Source organism: Sporothrix schenckii, assembly GCF_000961545.1.
Source record: "Sporothrix schenckii 1099-18 chromosome Unknown Cont44, whole genome shotgun sequence".
Classification (NCBI taxonomy): Eukaryota; Fungi; Ascomycota; class Sordariomycetes; order Ophiostomatales; family Ophiostomataceae; genus Sporothrix; species Sporothrix schenckii.
In genome coordinates this window covers 32,075-48,483 of record NW_015971145.1, presented here as the reverse complement: position 1 = coordinate 48,483, position 16,409 = coordinate 32,075, and the positions used below count along the sequence as shown (strand labels likewise).

Below are 16,409 nucleotides of genomic sequence, written 5' to 3'. Positions count from 1 at the left end.
AGGACTGCGGAGGAAACGAGGGAGCAATAGAAGAGTTCTAGAATACATGAGGCAAGCGGAGATATGCACGAGTTCTCGTTTCTCGTCAGTGTGCATTGGGCTGGGCTTTGCACCGGGATCGCAGTGGTGCCCAACAAATATACCAAACAGCAATCAATAAAGATTGAGGGGAAAGACCGCAAACAAGTGCCACCAGTTTCTCATTTTTGTGCGCACATTGGCTGTGTCTGTACTGCCTGCATTGACCGCATTGGCTCCAGCTTACCTCTCAAGGCTCCATTTTTGTATGTCTTCTTCTGAGAAACTCGACCTACGTTTCGTTCTCCGCCCCAACTGTTGCTGCCGCTCCATGTTTGGCACGAAATGTGCGGGACTGACGTGGCCGGCTGGTGATAGGCCCTGTCGGCGCTCTTGCAGCAGCGTTATGCAAGCCGGCTGGCTCTACATCTATCTTGTAGAGTTTGCATCCAACAAGAGTCCACGCCAATCGAAATAGAATCGTCAGGAACGGGCCATTCTGCTTGTGGACTGCCAGATGAAGTCGTCGATGCGACAGTGGACCGATGTTCAAGTCATACTGTGTCGGCAACGTGAATTACTTTCTCGGCTGTTGTCTGAAGTCTGCCCTGGTTACTAATCACACTTTTTGTTGGAGCCGGTGGCCGCCTGTGTTCTTGGTATCGTCCTAGCGAGGGTGACGGTTAACAGAATCAGCGGCGGGCAGATAATGTGCGGCCTTAGGCCCTGGGTTCGTCTGTTTTGTAAGTGAATCAGGCAACGACTCGTAGATTGCGCGAGAAACGGCGATGGCAATTGATGGATTGGATATTAGTGCATGTGGGGACTTGGAGAAGGCAGGTATGGTTCTCGGTTCGGTGGCTACAAGAAGGAGCAAGCTGCATGAAGACCGCTGGCTGGAATATATGCCACGAAGTCACAAAGCGGATTTCCTGCCTGGGACGACCCAAACCGTCCGTTTCCGACAAATGGCGTGCACAAATATGGAATACAATCGTTCGTTATCTCGACCAACGTCGTGCATGGACGCAACGAGGCGAACTTCAACAGTTCGTGCGCTTGAGCCAAGAGTGAATGGATTCTCCTTACGATCGCTCTTTGTGGGCTACAATACAACTGTACGGAAACAGACGTAAACAAATGCTCCTGGCTGGCAGACTGCATATCAAGAAACAGAGAGCGGTCAGCGCCTGCAAGGCTGTCAGACTACTTGTTGTGTCCAACGGGACGGATCGGGACGAATCCAGCCTCGCAGCAACAAACCAAAAGTGCAGCTTCAGCAACGAGGAGCTTGACATGAAAGGAAAAAAAAAAAAAGGTCTAGAAAATTGGCGCAGCAGCCTTGTTTTACTCCAATATCCTTCGACTAGTCATACATACCATCTCCCGTGTCCACACTTCTCTACAAGAGACCAATGTAGAATACATACAAGTGAAGGACAACACTGGGCAAGAGGACGCTGCCATGTTGGTATGGCCGATGTTGTCGTAACCCGAGTAAATTCAAATAATCCCCGTACATCCCGTAAAAGCAGAAGATAAAAAAACCAGCCGGACATATGACCCGAGAATGTACACGAAACTCAATCCCTTGTCAGTTGTCCCCGCGCCACAACCCGTCCATACCGAATAACACATGAATATTAAAACAAAACAGAAATAGTGCCGTCAACTCATTGCTTATGCCTGTTTTTGCGTCAGTGTAATGTTTCAACAATAAGCACGACCTGTACAAAGTCAATCAGTCAAACCCGTGAAGAGACTTAGACTCACGTTGTAAGCAGCCTTCTCGTCCTCGTACCGCTTCTTGTCGACAGCGGCCTTGGCCTCGTACGGAGTGCGCTGCTTGTCGTTGAGGGCCTTCCAGCGCTCACCGAGAAGCTTGCCAACCTGGCCGAAAGAAATACCAGGGTTCTCGTCGCGGACGTTCTCGCGCTGCTCGTTCGCAAAGAACATGTAGGCAGACAGACCGCGCTTGGGAGCGTTGGGGTCCTTCTTGCTTCGGCGCTTCTCGACCTTACCGGTCTTCTTTGCTGCGGCCTTAGGCATGATGCTTCGGAATGGTTAGCAAGAATTCGTCTCACCAGTGATCCTGCAAGATGTGTCGTCATAGAACACTGGTCCTTGTGACGAGCCACAGCATATGCGACAAAACAGATTCACTTGTTGCCAATGCGAAAAAAAAAGCAAGTCACAGAAGGAAAATAAAAATCAATTTGCAGTGGCGATAAGGGCACTGCACGCATATCGATTCAATTGCCCAAGCAATGTCAGTCGCATTTGTTTCAAGTGCGTAGAATGACATGAATGGCAATTGAAACGACGCGGGTGGTGGTGGTTGGTTGCAAATGTCGCGATGAGTGATCGCGGAGTTGGTGATGCTGGAAATGAAAAAGGCATTGTGGATGAAAATCAGACTGGTTCCCAGTCTTGTGAAGGTGCGCTTATTTTGTCAAGAAAATCGCAATCTTGTTGCGGCGGAGGGACCTGTGCGCGCGGGCGAGCAAAATAAACGCGAATGCGATGGACCACGACACAAGATGAGCTTGCACACAGTTGATGAGCAAACCAAAATGGCTGTTCCGTTGTCGAAAGTCGCAAATCACTGCAAAAGAAGTCCACTGGACCACAAATAGCAGGGTGAAAGCGACTGAAGGTGTCGAGAGTAGAGCGCATGGGAGTGACTTGCAAATAGCAGCGGAAGAAGGTGAATTTCAAAGTACTTACAAAGTTGTATGGATGGTAGTGAATGTAAGTGAATGAGGCGTGGATTTGTATGGGACGATGCGAGGCTTTCACTGTGAGGTGTTTTGCTGGGGGAAGCTGTTGTATGGGAGATTTTGCGTGCGAAAAGAGAAGAGAAAAGAGAGGAGAGGAGAGAGGGAGAGAGTGCGTGCGCGTAGGGGAGAGAGAGAAGGCGGGCCTTTTTACTATGGGCCAGTTGGGCTGATTGAGGAGGGCAACGGAGAGGGGAGGTGGGAGCGCGGCGCGTGTGGGCAGAGAGGGAGCGACAAAAGGGAAGGCAGGGTGGGCGTGTGTGTACGTGTTTTCGTGTGTCTCCTCTTGGGTCATGTACGGTTGTGGTGTGCCGGTTGTATGAACACCAATGGCGGGTACTTTGGGTGGTGTTTTGGTCTGCTTAGGCCAACAGCGTACTGAACCGCCATAGCAAAGGGTAGGAACGAAGGGCGCAATGGCCAGGAGGGTCGAGAAATGAGAGGGAAATGTGTGTGAGGTAAGTAGGTGGGCGGTGCCAAAACCCCCCAAAATTCGAAGGTCGACTCGGGTGGAAATGAGGGTGGCCGGTAGGGGAGGGGGTGGGTGAGCAACAGTGTGGACTGGCCTGGGGCAAAGAGGGTGATTTCTCCGTGCCGCTCAGACACCAGGTACAGTACTTGAATTGTTGTACCATGTGCCGCCTAAAATCTGTACTGTGTACTTCCAAACCAGCAAATTCGCACGTACATCGTATTTTGAACCATCAGCCGTGCACCTTTGCTTTTGTTGATAGAAGCCATTCCTCCCGTGTCCTCTGCTCTGACCGCGCGACTACCGAGTTACAAATGTAGCGATACTGAAGGCTTAATAGATGAATACAAAAGCGGACCGGCGGTGAGTCTATGTTCATCTTTGTTTTATTCGTAATCTCACAAAACACAACGAAAGGGGAAGGAAGAAAAGAGAGGGGTGTAGCTCGTCGTGTTAAAGATCAACTCTGCCTCCAAGACAGTGTTGGCGCACAAAACAAAATGTCTTCGGATGAAAAATAGTAAAGAGCCAAATGCTCCGCCGCGTAACATATGCCGCTAAAGCTGCTTGCGCTGAGGTGGTAGGAGCTGGACATATTCGCAGTAGCTCTCAAACGAGCTGGACGGTGGTATGGAGCACAGGCAGGAGCTCTTGTTTACGCATGAGGACCAAACCACCGAACCGCCCTGCTTGACCGGGTACTTAAATTTTGCAGGAGCAACATGTATCTCCGCGCCAACGCCATATGTACCAGTACCTTATCATATGTATCCTTTGAGGTACTGTGGCTACTTTGTACTGTGTAATTTGTACGAAGTACCTTTTTCTGGCCATTCTGGTTCGACGTTCGTTATGGGACTAGTAGCGTCTCACACAAACCCCCTTACATTCCGACCGCCCTCCGTCATTATTTGGCTGCTGGGATACACGACCATCCTCAAGTGTCCGTATTCTGTTTTGTTTCACGCCGAGCACGCTTCTTCACGTAAGATATTAACCTCGTAGTGCTTGGTTATCTCCTTCATCGATCTGCGCTTTGATAGAGGTTGGGTTAGGCCGTCTAAGGTCATTTAATGCATAGCCCCTGAGGACTTTCGCTTACACGAAAACTCCTGGTAGTTTGTTCAATACATCGGTTCCTAGCTAACAGCGAACGTAATTACTCCGTACAGAATAGACTACGTGCATATGGTAGCGATCCTATATCCCGTACTGAGTACGACACACTCCGCAAGTTATTGTGGCCTAAAATAAAAGTAGAAACGAAGAGTCAGCAGAGATCAAAGCATCCTACTCTGTACATCGTAGTCGTCCGCGACACACAACGGACACGATACAAAAATCACATCCTCGCGGAGAGTATCTTGTAAGCAAATCTGAGAATTTTGAAGCACTCTTTATTACAAACAGAAAGTCATTTTCGTCGCAATTACCAGCATCGGTCTATTGTGAGGGATCGAGTATGTGTCGGATTACTCAGCCAAATTGCGCGAGAACTGCAGTCTCGTTTGACGGGGCAGCATTTTGGCAGTATCATGTGCCAGTGCGAGAGCGGAGTGGGAATTGACAACAATCGCCCAGAAACTTACAAAGTATACACCCATGTGCGCCATATGCACGATAGTCGTACTTTAATGAGTGCGAGAAAGAGGCCAACGGCAAAGGAACTACGGGATTACGGGAAGATGGGGAAACAAGTGGAAGGCGCGCAGGCGCGAATGACGAGAGCACTGCTTGCAAGGCGGCGGTATCTCTGAGGAACATGTTCAGCGGCGGAGAGGGGGGTGTATGCAAGGTAGCGCTGCCATTCGCCAGAAAATAGGACGCATGGTTTTTGTTATTTGTGTTCCCATTTTCGCTCCCAGAATTTCGCCATGTTATATTTTGCTCCTCAGGCCATTTTGGGCGAAGTCAAAACAAGACCATCGTACCAAATCACACCGTCACGTGAAGATGCAAATAAACCCCGACGCGTCGATCTCGTACGCGTCTTCCCTCCTACACAATCTGAAATGGATGCGCGACAGGAGCTTTTTGGCTGCCATGTAGATGGTACAATGATATCTTATTGTTAGCTGGAGACGAAATATTCGTATACATATTTGCGTGCGTATGGTTTGCATGTTAAAAAAACAGATCTATGTGTGAACAACGGCCAGCTCGCACACCTGCCCAAGACTGCGCCGTTGGGTTCTCAGATCATTTGGTTGGCCATCGGCGTTCGCGAGAATCGTTGAGCCTTGTAAGCAAGCAATCACCATGCTCTTGGCTGATCCGTGACGTGACTCCTCGAATACATGTCACTGTATCCTCTCGCAAAACATACGGTTGTTTATACCACGCGCATTGAGTTGCTCTAACCGTCGCTCGGCACACCGCATAGCGCAACCGGAGGCAATGATGGGTCTGATATCAATTCTTGTGACTGAGTGTTTCCCACCCACGGAGTTCATTCCGAGTCGAGGACAATATCACTGAGAGCTACCTCTTTTGTCCAGTCGACTCCACTCCCGACAATGATAGCACTTGCAGTGCCTTTGATTAGCGTCCAGCGCTGCCGGCTCGTCTTGACGCCCGATAACAGCTTCTTCTGCTCCAAGACCACCTCGTCCATGTCTCCCTCGTCGCCTGCTGTCGCTGGGCCTGGCTGGTCCGTTGCTGCTATTGCCAGCGCAAGCTCCCGTACTTCCGCTGCGAGACGAGCGTTTTGTTTCTCCAGTTGGCGGAGCTCTGCCGCCACCGTTGCACTCTCGTCATGAGCTTCGCGCCGCGCAGACGATTCTTGCGCAACGGCCTTGGACGCAGCGTCTCTCTGTTTGATGGCCGGTAAAAGATCCCGCTCGATGGGCGAGGCTTGCGTAGCGCCGTGCACAGCTTTGAGGACAGCATTGACTGTCAGGACGCTGTCGACCACTTCGTTACGCAAAACGTAAGAGGCGCGTGCCTCCAGCAACTGTCTTTGTCTAGCCGCAATATCTCCTTCACCGACAACTGGCGAAGATGCATCTGCATTTTGTTAATTCTTGTCTCGTCCCCCGTATATTTCACCAGCAACCACCGCTCACCCTAAGACTTACCTCCTGCGAACGATTCCCGCGCCTTTAAAAGACCAATCTCGAGCCGTATGCTCCGGAGCTGGTCGTAGAGCGCCAACGCTTGCTTCTCGTCTTCAGAAAGATCCAGCAGTCCTACTACACCGTCATCTGGCGCGTCGCTCATAAGTGTGTCCCCCAATTTGGCCGCCATATTACCAAAAAAAGGCGGAGGTAGGAGAATCATGCGATACCGCGATTCAGATCGCACTCTGTCAAGTAGGGCCGTCTCCTTGAGATTTGTTGTTGCCCTCGAGTACAGCGTCGCGTCTGGACAGCCTTTTGTGGCTGGTGTTGTTTGTGGCGTCAAGTTTCTGAGCTTTGGACACCCAAGCCAACCTGAAGTTGGGGCTGATGACACTCTGCACCAGTCACGAGGCAGTTGTGGCGCTAATGTAGTTTAGTCATGTAGGCTGGAGCCACGCTCTTGGCACAGCGCAAGATGCGCAGCAGCGTTCTCCATTACTTTTGATATACTCCCACATGCAACAACAACATCTGGGGTCCAGGCCACAAACGTAGGAGCGTTTACTGCAACTATTTTTCTCTATACAATCTACCAACTGTCCCCGACAGATCTTCGCCAGGAACGAGACATCGGCGTGACCACGCGCATCGGCCTCCTTCGCTTTTCCGCCAGTCGTAGCTCTGGTCAGTAGCACTTGGAGCTTGCTGCCAAGCATCACAGGGTCTTTTCATCGTCAACAGCCTTCTTTACCCTACTAGCCACACTTACCTCCGGGCCCCGGGCTTTAACAACCAGTCAAGCTCGGGGGTCATGTCTTGTGATGGCCAACGAAGTGTTGATAGCCCACACGGGCCAGCGCCTACATGTTGACTTCTCACAAATGCTGTCGTACGTTCGACATGTCCAAGGGCTGCCTGCACCTTTCTTAGAATACTTCGGGACAAGCAGCTAACATAGGGCGCCACGTACCAGCCTCGATGAGTTCAAGACGCTTGTTAGCCGCCAGACATCAATCCCAACCGAGTACATTATTGCCCTTACACCCCAGGGGAAGCCTCTTCGGCTAGCCACTTTCCAGACAGAGGTAGGTTTCGGTCCTGTCGGCAGTGCCGAAAACTCCTATAGCCTTCATCGCAGTCAACTGATTATTGTGCATACAAACAATAGAAGGAGATCTACGTTTACGATGCACGAACGACACAGTCAGATACGGCTAGCGCTGCCGCAACAGTAAATCTCGAAATACCTCTCGCCAAACATTATACCGCGTCCAATCCTCCAAACAATCTCCGTGATCAGCGGTCGCTATCCGCATGGCAGGACCTCTTCCACGCACGTCAGAAGTGGGCCACGACAGTCGCTGACGAGTGTTCCAGCAAGGCAGGCGCCACCCAAGAACGATATGCCGAAATGGACGCCATGATGAGATGCCTAGATGCTGCCGTTGCCAACCTCGAGGCTGTCGTTAGGAGTACGGAAAATAAGTACACCGAGATCAAGAAATGGCTGGATAGTGCAAGGGTGGACTACGCCAATTTGGTGGACCGCTGGGAACAATACTTGGAGCTGGCGCCGAGCGTTTCCATATCGTCGCCCATGCTCTGGTTTATGACAGGTCGAACCGACAGCGCCGGTCTGAACGGACGTTCCATGGGAGGAACGCAGCGCGCGACTTTGGAAGACCTAATCGACGTGGAAACGGCACGCAAGGCCGGAAAACTCGCGCCTGCCGCACTTCGCCGCTTCCACGCGAACATCGATGTGCTTGAGCGCGACGCACCGCAGCTACTGCAAGGCTGCGAAGAGGTCCTCCAGGGGTTTGAGCGAGCCGTCGACCGCTCCGCATTGTCTCACGAGGGCGAATCTGCACAGTTACTGGAAGACATCAAGGCCCTCGCCAATAAAATCAGCACCGATTACCAGACAACACTCGAGTACGCTGAATCGACACGAGATGTGCTACAGGCGTCAAAGATTGCTGCTACTCATACAGAGCGTCTCCTGCCGAGCATCAAGACACGGGCCGCCGAAATGGACGAGATGTTCCGCTACGCAACACAGTCGCGCAACGCCTTGGCAGTGGAAACCATCGATTTCATGCGCAACATTACCAACTTGACCAGCCTCAGCAGCAATATCAAGGGCCAGATTGCCGCCATCAGCAACGAGGACGATATGGCGCACTTTGACTACCTACGCCTGGTGCAGCAGATTCCTTATGTTTACGCGTCTTTTGTCAGCGAAGCCATCAAGCGCCGTGAGTGGCTGGACAAAGTTAAGACGGACTCCTCGACTCTCGCCAACGAAATGGCACTGTTTCACGACGAGGAAGTCAAGCGCCGAAAGAAGTGGCAAAAGTCGGTCGGCAACCTTGCATATGGCCCATCAGTGACGTCGGCTGAAAACCAGGTTGCCGGCCTTGAGGTCAACCTTCTTGGAGAGGAAGCTGATTGGCCGAATGTCACTCGAAAGGATTTGGAAAAACTTTATGACGTTCTCCAACGTCAGAAAGCAGACGGCGGCCTCATCAATGACATTGGCAAGATGATTGCTGACCTCGATGCGCCGACCAAACAGCAGTCCAAACGCATCAAGGCTTTCAAAAACGGCAGCGTCCACGACGTTGCCCTGGGACGCAGCGGCCTGCTCGTACGTGGTGACGACGATGTGCTGCGGCGGTTGCAGGACGACAAAGCCAAAACCGAGAACAAACTAAGGACAGCTGAAAGCCGTGTGCGTAGGCTCGAAGACCTGCTGCACCGCCAGAGCCAGGCATCCCGAGCTAGTCTTGGCGGAATGTTCCAGGCCACACCGAGTCAGCAATTCTCCGACCGGGCCGAGTCAACAATATCGGACAAGCCAGGAACGCCTCAGCTGCAAAGAGACCGTCGGACTTCACTCGAAGGAGAGAGCATATCGACCGTCACCGTTGCCGCAGATGCTCAAGCAGCCCAGCGGGTTCAACTGCTTGAAGCACAATTGGCCGCTGAAAAGTTACGGTCGGCCGCATTTGAAAAGGACCTCCGAGCTCGCACGGTAGAAAACGCCAATATATTAGGCCAGATTGACGAGACCAACTCCACCAAGAAGGACCTGTTGGAGAATCTAGAGGCTCTTAAGAGAGAATTCACAGAAGAACGCAAGTCGCTTGAAGACGAAATCAAGCGGCTTCAGGCACGCCTAGAGGACACAGAAGACGAGATAGAGCACTTCGGCGAGTCGCGCGAAAATGAAAAGGCGACACTTGACAACAAATTGCGCTCCGCCCAGGCAGAGATTGAACACCTAACCAAGACACACCGAGACGATGTGCTCAAGAACCAAGGTCAGGTGGACTTTTTACGGAAAGAAACCAAGCTACAGCGTGAGCAAATCGAGTCGCTCGAGAAGCAGGTTCAGGCAGCACTGGATGACGCACAATCCACGGCAAAGCGCCTGCAGGATGCCAATGATGCCGAGAAGATGTTATCAAATGGCTTCCGCGATCTCCATGCGCAGTTGGTTTCAATTGAGGGCAAAAACCTCCAGCCAACTAAGTCGATACCGCCAGCCGATGTTTCTGATCTCATCGAGGCGGTTTCGGGCATGCTGGCGGACGCGTTGGCCCGCATGCAAACCACGGCCGGAGACATGATTGTTATTAGGGCCGATCTAGAGAGGGCTGAAGCTGCGAATAAAGATCTTCGCGATGAAATGGCATCTTCCAAAGCGACCTTAGCAACTGAGGAAGTTGCTGCACGGCGCCTCCGCGAAAAGCTTGCTGAAAACATGGCGCGCATTACCACACTGGAGGATGAACTTGGTGAAAGTCGTACAGAACTCTTCCAGCTCCGGGCCAAAATTGCAGACGGCGAGACGGGATCGGAGACATTGCGCAAGAGACTCGAGGAGGAGGAGCGCAAGGTAGAAGCGCTGACCGAGGAGGTCGTCGCGAAACAGTCCCATCTTGGCGGTGTTGAGGAAGAGCTGCGGATGTTCCAGGAAAAGCACAGCGACGCTCAGACTGCCCTAGCGAGCCTGACTGCCCGATTTGATGCTCGCACGCTGCGTGCCAAAGACTTATCACAGCGGCTCTATACCCAAAACGACCGCCTTTGCCGACTGCTCGAACGACTGGGATTCTCTGTGACCCGCGACGGGGAGTCAATGGTGATCCAAAAAATTCCCCGGTCAGAACGTTCAGCCGTGAGTGGCGAGGGTGCTTCGTCTCTCCTCAGGCGGCCTTCCGGCATGTTGCAGGCGACCCGACCAGGCGAATCTCCTCCAATTTCTTCAACTGTTGCCGGAGAAAAGGCAGCCGATGTGGAACTTCTCTATTGGATGAATAGTGCCGACGGAGAGACAGAGGCAGTCCAATATACCGAGTTCATGGCAGCTGTGTGTAGCTTTGATATTGATGCTGTGGCCGAGACCATCTACCGGCGGGTCAAAGAAGTCGAGCACATTGCACGAAAAATGCAGCGTGATGTACGCAGTTATCGTGAAAAGGCACACACGTTGCAGAAGGAAGCACATGAGAAGATCGCCTTCAAGCACTTCAAAGAAGGCGATCTAGCCCTTTTCTTGCCCACACGCAACCAAACCAGTGGTGCATGGGCCGCTTTCAACATTGGTTTCCCACATTACTTTCTCCGTGAGCAGGAAGCGCACAGGCTTCAAAACCGCGAGTGGTTGGTAGCACGCATTGCTCGTGTTCAGGAAAAAGTCGTTGACCTTTCCAAAAATTTACAGCAGCAGCAAAGCGCGAACCGTGGTGTAGGCGAGGAGACCACGTCGCTCAGCACCGACGACAACGAGAACGACAACCCTTTCGACCTCTCGGATGGCCTGCGCTGGTATTTGATTGACGCGATCGAAGACAAACCCGGCGCACCGTCCACACCGGGACTGGGTAAGAGCACCGTTGCTGCAAATCATGTCGAGGCAGTTGCCGACATCCACACCCACGCAAGGACAGCCTCTGGCCGTGGTCTGGGACTAGGCTTAGGAGCTGGGCGACCGACGGGTATCGACGGCGTAAGTAAGACTCTCTCGCGAAGCCTCGAAAGCCGACGCTCGAGCACAAGTTCTAGAAAAGCAGCACCGCTTGCCCATGTGGCCGGCCCTGGCCTGGCTGCCGCGTCGTTGCGTGGTACTGCCATCGCGAGCGAGACCAACAGTTTGCGCATAGCCCCAACCGACACAGCTGAGCATGGTGCCAGCCCGCCGACGGCACTCGCAGCACCGACCGTGAGCCACGACAGGAATGCCGGAGCACATCATGCAACGGCACCATCCACCATCGTCACCTCTCGCGAAGGCCCCACTGTGGCGCGCGACCAATCCAGTGAAGCTGCGGCTAACAATTCCTCACATACCTCCGAGGTACGGGACTCAAACTCTACTTCTACTCCTCCTCCTGCAGGAGCTGCCGCTGCTTCTGCGGGGGCCGTCGATGCTTTGCTCGGACCCTAATATTGTTTTTATCTTTTCTCAATTAGCGACAGGTTGTCAACCTTCAACGCGACACGAGCGCCCTGTCAGAAACGCCGTCGAAACAAAGCGTTGTGTGGGACGCTCTCTGGGCTGTGGACTACGGTGCTGAGGGCGGAAAGAAGCCCAAATAAGAGTTTTGGTTCGATTTTCAGGGTTTTTCTTAATCTTATTGGCGTGTTTTCTCCATTTCTCTCTTTCTCGTTCCGGTGTATCGTTTTTGTTTGCGATGTTCAGTCCCATCTTGTTGCTTATTGTCGCCTAATACCTCTCTTTCGACTTCTTTGCTGCAAGAATGATTTCATTGCAAACTCAACGCAGGCTACCGTTATGTGGAGAAAAGGCAACGATATCGTTTTATTTACCTATTGCACTCATACATATTCACCGGTATCCCGGGCTTTGGGATCAATACCATGCCAGTGTTTATTTTGGCGGGGATATATGAACATAGAGTATACAATTGGGCGCTTGATTCCCCATGCTACTCGCCGTCTAAGACAAAAAAATTCTCATTGGCCCAACTCTTGAGTAGCCACCACTTCCACAATCTTCCGTACCGTGACTGATTTTCCGCCAGATGTAGTCGCTTCCTCAGCCGCATAGACTCGCCTAGCAGCCTCAGAGCTGTTTCCACGCACCACGATATTCACTTCCCAGCGTCCCAAAGCCTTGACTCGGTCAGTGGTTGGCGCATGCTCGTCATCTCCTTGGTGTCGCTGTTTTGACTCCGTGCCCATAGAAACAACGAAGTGCACGTCGCGTGGTTCCACACGAACCAGCGCGGCCTCCTCGTCATGGCTGCGTTGCAGAACCTCGCGTAGTGTGTTGGCAATGTCGTCGGCCGATACGGAGCCGAATATGGCGGACGTGTCGGTCGAGATAGGTTTCCGGTAAAACACAATGCTTGATGGGACGATTGTTTCGATGAGAAGAGCAGCACGGGTGGCCTGTAAGTAATGGTCAGTTCGCTTCTGCATATTAGTAGTCAAAGAAAAGGATCGCTTTCTGAGAAACGTACGGATACGGTCTTTAGGGCCATTGTCGGTCGCGCCGCCTTGGTTTCCGTTTGGGATATGGTCTCGCCCTCCACACCATCCTGCTGTGCGACAAACCACGGATCGGGTTGCGCGACAGCATCAGTAGCAGAAGGGCCAAGCTCAGCCATGCGAGCGGAGGTCATGTATTCGGCCAGGCCATTCGGATACCAGAAATTGCGCATGCGCCCGCGCTCCACCCGCAAAATCGTATCTCGTCGGCCGAATTGTGTAATGTCCTCCAGCAGACGAACCACAACGCCCTGATCGCGGCGCTTCGTCTTCTTGCCGCGGGTCTGGATCGAAGCAAATGCGCTGGTCATCGCGGCTGGCCGCCCACTAACCGCGGCCAATAGTGGCCGTTGAGTTAGACACCTGAAGCAGGGTGCCGGCATGGTTCGTAGCGATATCATGGCGTTGCGTGTGCTAGAGTTGGATGTGGCTTCGTACCTGAACGAACTGTTGTCTGTTTTGAAGCATTTTTTTTGTCCGTCGTTTGTACGGCGTATTTGGTAGGTTGTATTTCGTCGTTTCCTCAGAGACCCACTTTATTATGTAAGCCAATCACAGGGACTTGTTTTCCACACCCGACACTGGGTGACAACTTGTTCCTCCGTTCTTCTATTTGGCCCGTTGGTTTTTGTGTAATCTACAAATTAATCGAAGATAATGGTCTCCTATTTGCCTTTGTTGTTGTTGTTTTTCTTTTGTTGAAAATGTTACTATTTCATCAAGATTTCATAGTTTTTATTAAAACAAACAGTCAAACACAAGTTTTTTTTTAACAAAAAAAAAAAAAAAAGGCCGTAATAGACTGAGCGAGCCTCTACGTATAATTTTGAAGACTCGCCAGTGAGACGGAAAATAGGGCATTAAACATTATTATTATATAAGTATCTCGTTCTGTTTCTGCTTATCCACCTGACCAGTTCGCTATGAATGACTGACTGCACACCTAGTACGTCGTATGTAGTCGGTTGGGCACTGAAAAGTGACCGGTCCCACCATACCGTTCAAGACAGGAATAAAGATCCTCCACGAACAGGTTTGCAAACTCGGTCTCGACTACACCATGATGCCAGGCAACAATAAAGGACATTTCACCGCGCCGAACTCCACCGATGTTGACGTTGATTAATGAGTCCTTGCCCTGGCTGGACTGCGTATAGAAGTTGCGAGTAATTGTCCACTTAGCTGTCGGTCCACTAGTCGGAGCTGTGCCAGCCGTTGAGATTGAACCGGTATTGGAGACAATCCATGTGCCCTCGCGGGCCTTTCCCTCTTGCTTCCTCCACCAATCGTGCCAGTCACTGACCCATGCCATAAGGCCCAAGACGTTGTCCTCAGTCACATGGGCAATGCGCGCTTTAAGGCTGGCACCCACGGCGGCAGCCGCGCGCCACACTTTGTCATCATCTTCAGCATCGGTCTCAGCGACCGCTCGGCCATCAGAGACTGCTTCTGCATCGTACTGGTACGAGTGCGACGACACTAGGTTGGCCATGCAGCGGTGGATATCGAGGGCCATGTCAGCCGGCGCATGTATGAATGGCCGCATGCTGATGGGCATGACGCAGGAGAAGGATGATGCCACCTTGGAAGGAAACCGCCGTGCAAAAAGCACCATCATCAGGCCGTGAACAAGCGCCGTGAGTGTTATGCTGTGCGCTCGACAGCCACTTAGCAGCGCGGCAGCATGTTTGGGTGTTAGATGGAATACGCGCAGGTGGCCCTTAAGCTTGGGCTCCAAGTTGATTCGCGAACCAGTGTATGGCCCAGCCACGGGAGCACTTTGTAACCAAGAAGGGCCCAGTTCCTTCCAAAGGGTTCCAAGAAAGAATGGCCAGGATACAGTGAACTTGACAAGCTCTTCCTGTGAAGGGGTGAGCTTGGGCGGCTCTGTGAATACCAGCACGGTTTCATTTTCGCCAACCTCCTCCGATTTGTCTGCTGCGCCGTTGCTATTGAGGACCTCCAAGAGATGGCTGTGAAAGGCGAGGCCGCTCTTGCCATCGCCAAGTGCGTGGTGCACAGCGAACGCTAGGTCGGCCCAGCCATCAGTAGTATTCAGGTAAGTGATGAGACGCCAGGGTGAACGTGTTCCAACATCCGGCCACGGGCGGGCGTTCTCATACTCCAAGTTGCGCATCAGGAGCTCGTCATACTCGCTCGCGGATAGGCCGGGCACGCGTGCCACACACTCCAAATGGTCGTCCAGGTCGAGCGACGGCAGTGCCACAAACATGGGCCGCTTGGAATCCTCACCGTCAATGCCTACACGCAATGCAGGCAGCTTTTCGAGTACAATGGCTCTCACAGCATTGCGGATGCTTTCTTTGACTTGAGTTTCGGTCGCAGACGGCAGCGCATATCGGCACACGGTAATGACATTCTCATACAAGCCGAGGGAGTGGCGCGAGGAGGAGTACTGTTCGCTGCACCATGTTAGAAATGCTTTATCTTTACACCATTGAAGTCGTTTTTTGGTGTACCCATATGACACGGATAAGGCACTTACTACCCACCCAGGGGCCGTAAGACGGTGCGTTGTAGAGCCATGAGGGGGACTAGGTGTTGGGATGCTGGCGTTTTCAATGCGTGGCTATTCTTGTAATAATGTTGGTAGTCAGCAGCGGATTGCGGTTGGGGATTTTAGGCCCTGTTGTGACCTGTTTGTTTGTTTGGTCTTTTGCATTCTTTTCATTTTTCTATACTCACACCTGATTTAGAGAATGGCGCTTGGTACCTTTAAGTCCTCAACCTGAAGCAGAATCGTCATCTAATCTAGGCAACCCCGTTCCCTTTATTCCGTCTCCACAAGATGGGACGGCTCTTGGTACTTGACCTTGTCTCGCGGTCGCCATTGTGCGCTGAGGCAGGTCGTGTGACCAAACACGTGATATAATTTTATCTTCCACCACTTGACGCGTGGAATTAAGTTGGGACCAAGCCACGGCAAGTCTTCCTTCGCTGATTTGGCTTCCCGAAACACGATATCGAAGACCCTGATACGAATCATATTGGCCAAAACAAAGCTGCAGTATGTGGGCCACCGATAAGTCATGGCGAACGAGTTCTGGAGCTGTGTGGATTTCATATTTCTCTCAACGGCAAGTGCTACTCAAAGGTGGATCGACTCATTATCTGGGACCAAGGGGGCCCGTGCACAAGCGTGTCGTTGGCGCTCGTGTACCCTGACCGCGACTGCCTCGAGCTACCGTGACTTTCGCTGGCACAGAAACATGCTAACAACAGTCCTACATTGAGGGGATCTTTGATCAGCTTCCAACCTGTCAACACAGGCGCCAGCTATTCAAAGACGGGGCATACGTTCTATCGACACTTCCTTCCTTTATTCTAGCTGCTTTGTACATTACTTGTCATCTACGGAGCACCTCGCCTTTACTAAACATCGCGACAATAAAGGAACAAGCGAATGCGACACCTCCCTATTTCCGTTGTATTATTTTCTTTGGCTCAGCACCCCATTCACAGGTTATCCCGTTTTATCTCCCGCCGTCTTTCGTTTTCTTCTAACCGTGTACCTTTCTTTTCTATATCTTTTTTCTTGTC

The 16,409-nt window shown here is 51.9% G+C and overlaps 5 protein-coding genes across 5 annotated transcripts; 1 reads left to right on the top strand and 4 right to left on the bottom strand.

Moving 5' to 3' along the window:
• Positions 1-1,755: 1,755 nt before the first annotated feature.
• SPSK_10101 (HMG box-containing protein) lies at positions 1,756-2,067 on the bottom strand (the record flags this gene model as incomplete). The annotated part of the gene is made up of 1 exon (XM_016736657.1): positions 1,756-2,067. The coding sequence occupies one exon, from the start codon at positions 2,065-2,067 to the stop codon at positions 1,756-1,758; it is 312 nt and encodes a 103-aa protein (XP_016586746.1).
• Positions 2,068-5,716: 3,649 nt separating this feature from the next.
• Positions 5,717-6,513, bottom strand: SPSK_09725 (uncharacterized protein; the record flags this gene model as incomplete). Its single annotated transcript, XM_016736295.1, has 2 exons — positions 5,717-6,273; positions 6,345-6,513. The coding sequence occupies 2 exons, from the start codon at positions 6,511-6,513 to the stop codon at positions 5,717-5,719; spliced, it is 726 nt and encodes a 241-aa protein (XP_016586745.1).
• A 694-nt stretch (positions 6,514-7,207) lies between these two features.
• SPSK_08310 (Taz1-interacting factor 1 (TAF1)) lies at positions 7,208-11,781 on the top strand (the record flags this gene model as incomplete). Its single annotated transcript, XM_016734913.1, has 3 exons — positions 7,208-7,215; positions 7,300-7,411; positions 7,495-11,781. 3 exons carry the CDS (start codon positions 7,208-7,210, stop codon positions 11,779-11,781), a joined length of 4,407 nt encoding a protein of 1,468 aa, XP_016586744.1.
• A 530-nt stretch (positions 11,782-12,311) lies between these two features.
• SPSK_09689 (uncharacterized protein) lies at positions 12,312-13,159 on the bottom strand (the record flags this gene model as incomplete). Its single annotated transcript, XM_016736261.1, has 2 exons — positions 12,312-12,749; positions 12,821-13,159. The coding sequence occupies 2 exons, from the start codon at positions 13,157-13,159 to the stop codon at positions 12,312-12,314; spliced, it is 777 nt and encodes a 258-aa protein (XP_016586743.1).
• A 632-nt stretch (positions 13,160-13,791) lies between these two features.
• Positions 13,792-15,395, bottom strand: SPSK_09081 (uncharacterized protein; the record flags this gene model as incomplete). The annotated part of the gene is made up of 2 exons (XM_016735661.1): positions 13,792-15,271; positions 15,355-15,395. 2 exons carry the CDS (start codon positions 15,393-15,395, stop codon positions 13,792-13,794), a joined length of 1,521 nt encoding a protein of 506 aa, XP_016586742.1.
• Between the last annotated feature and the right edge of the window lie 1,014 nt (positions 15,396-16,409).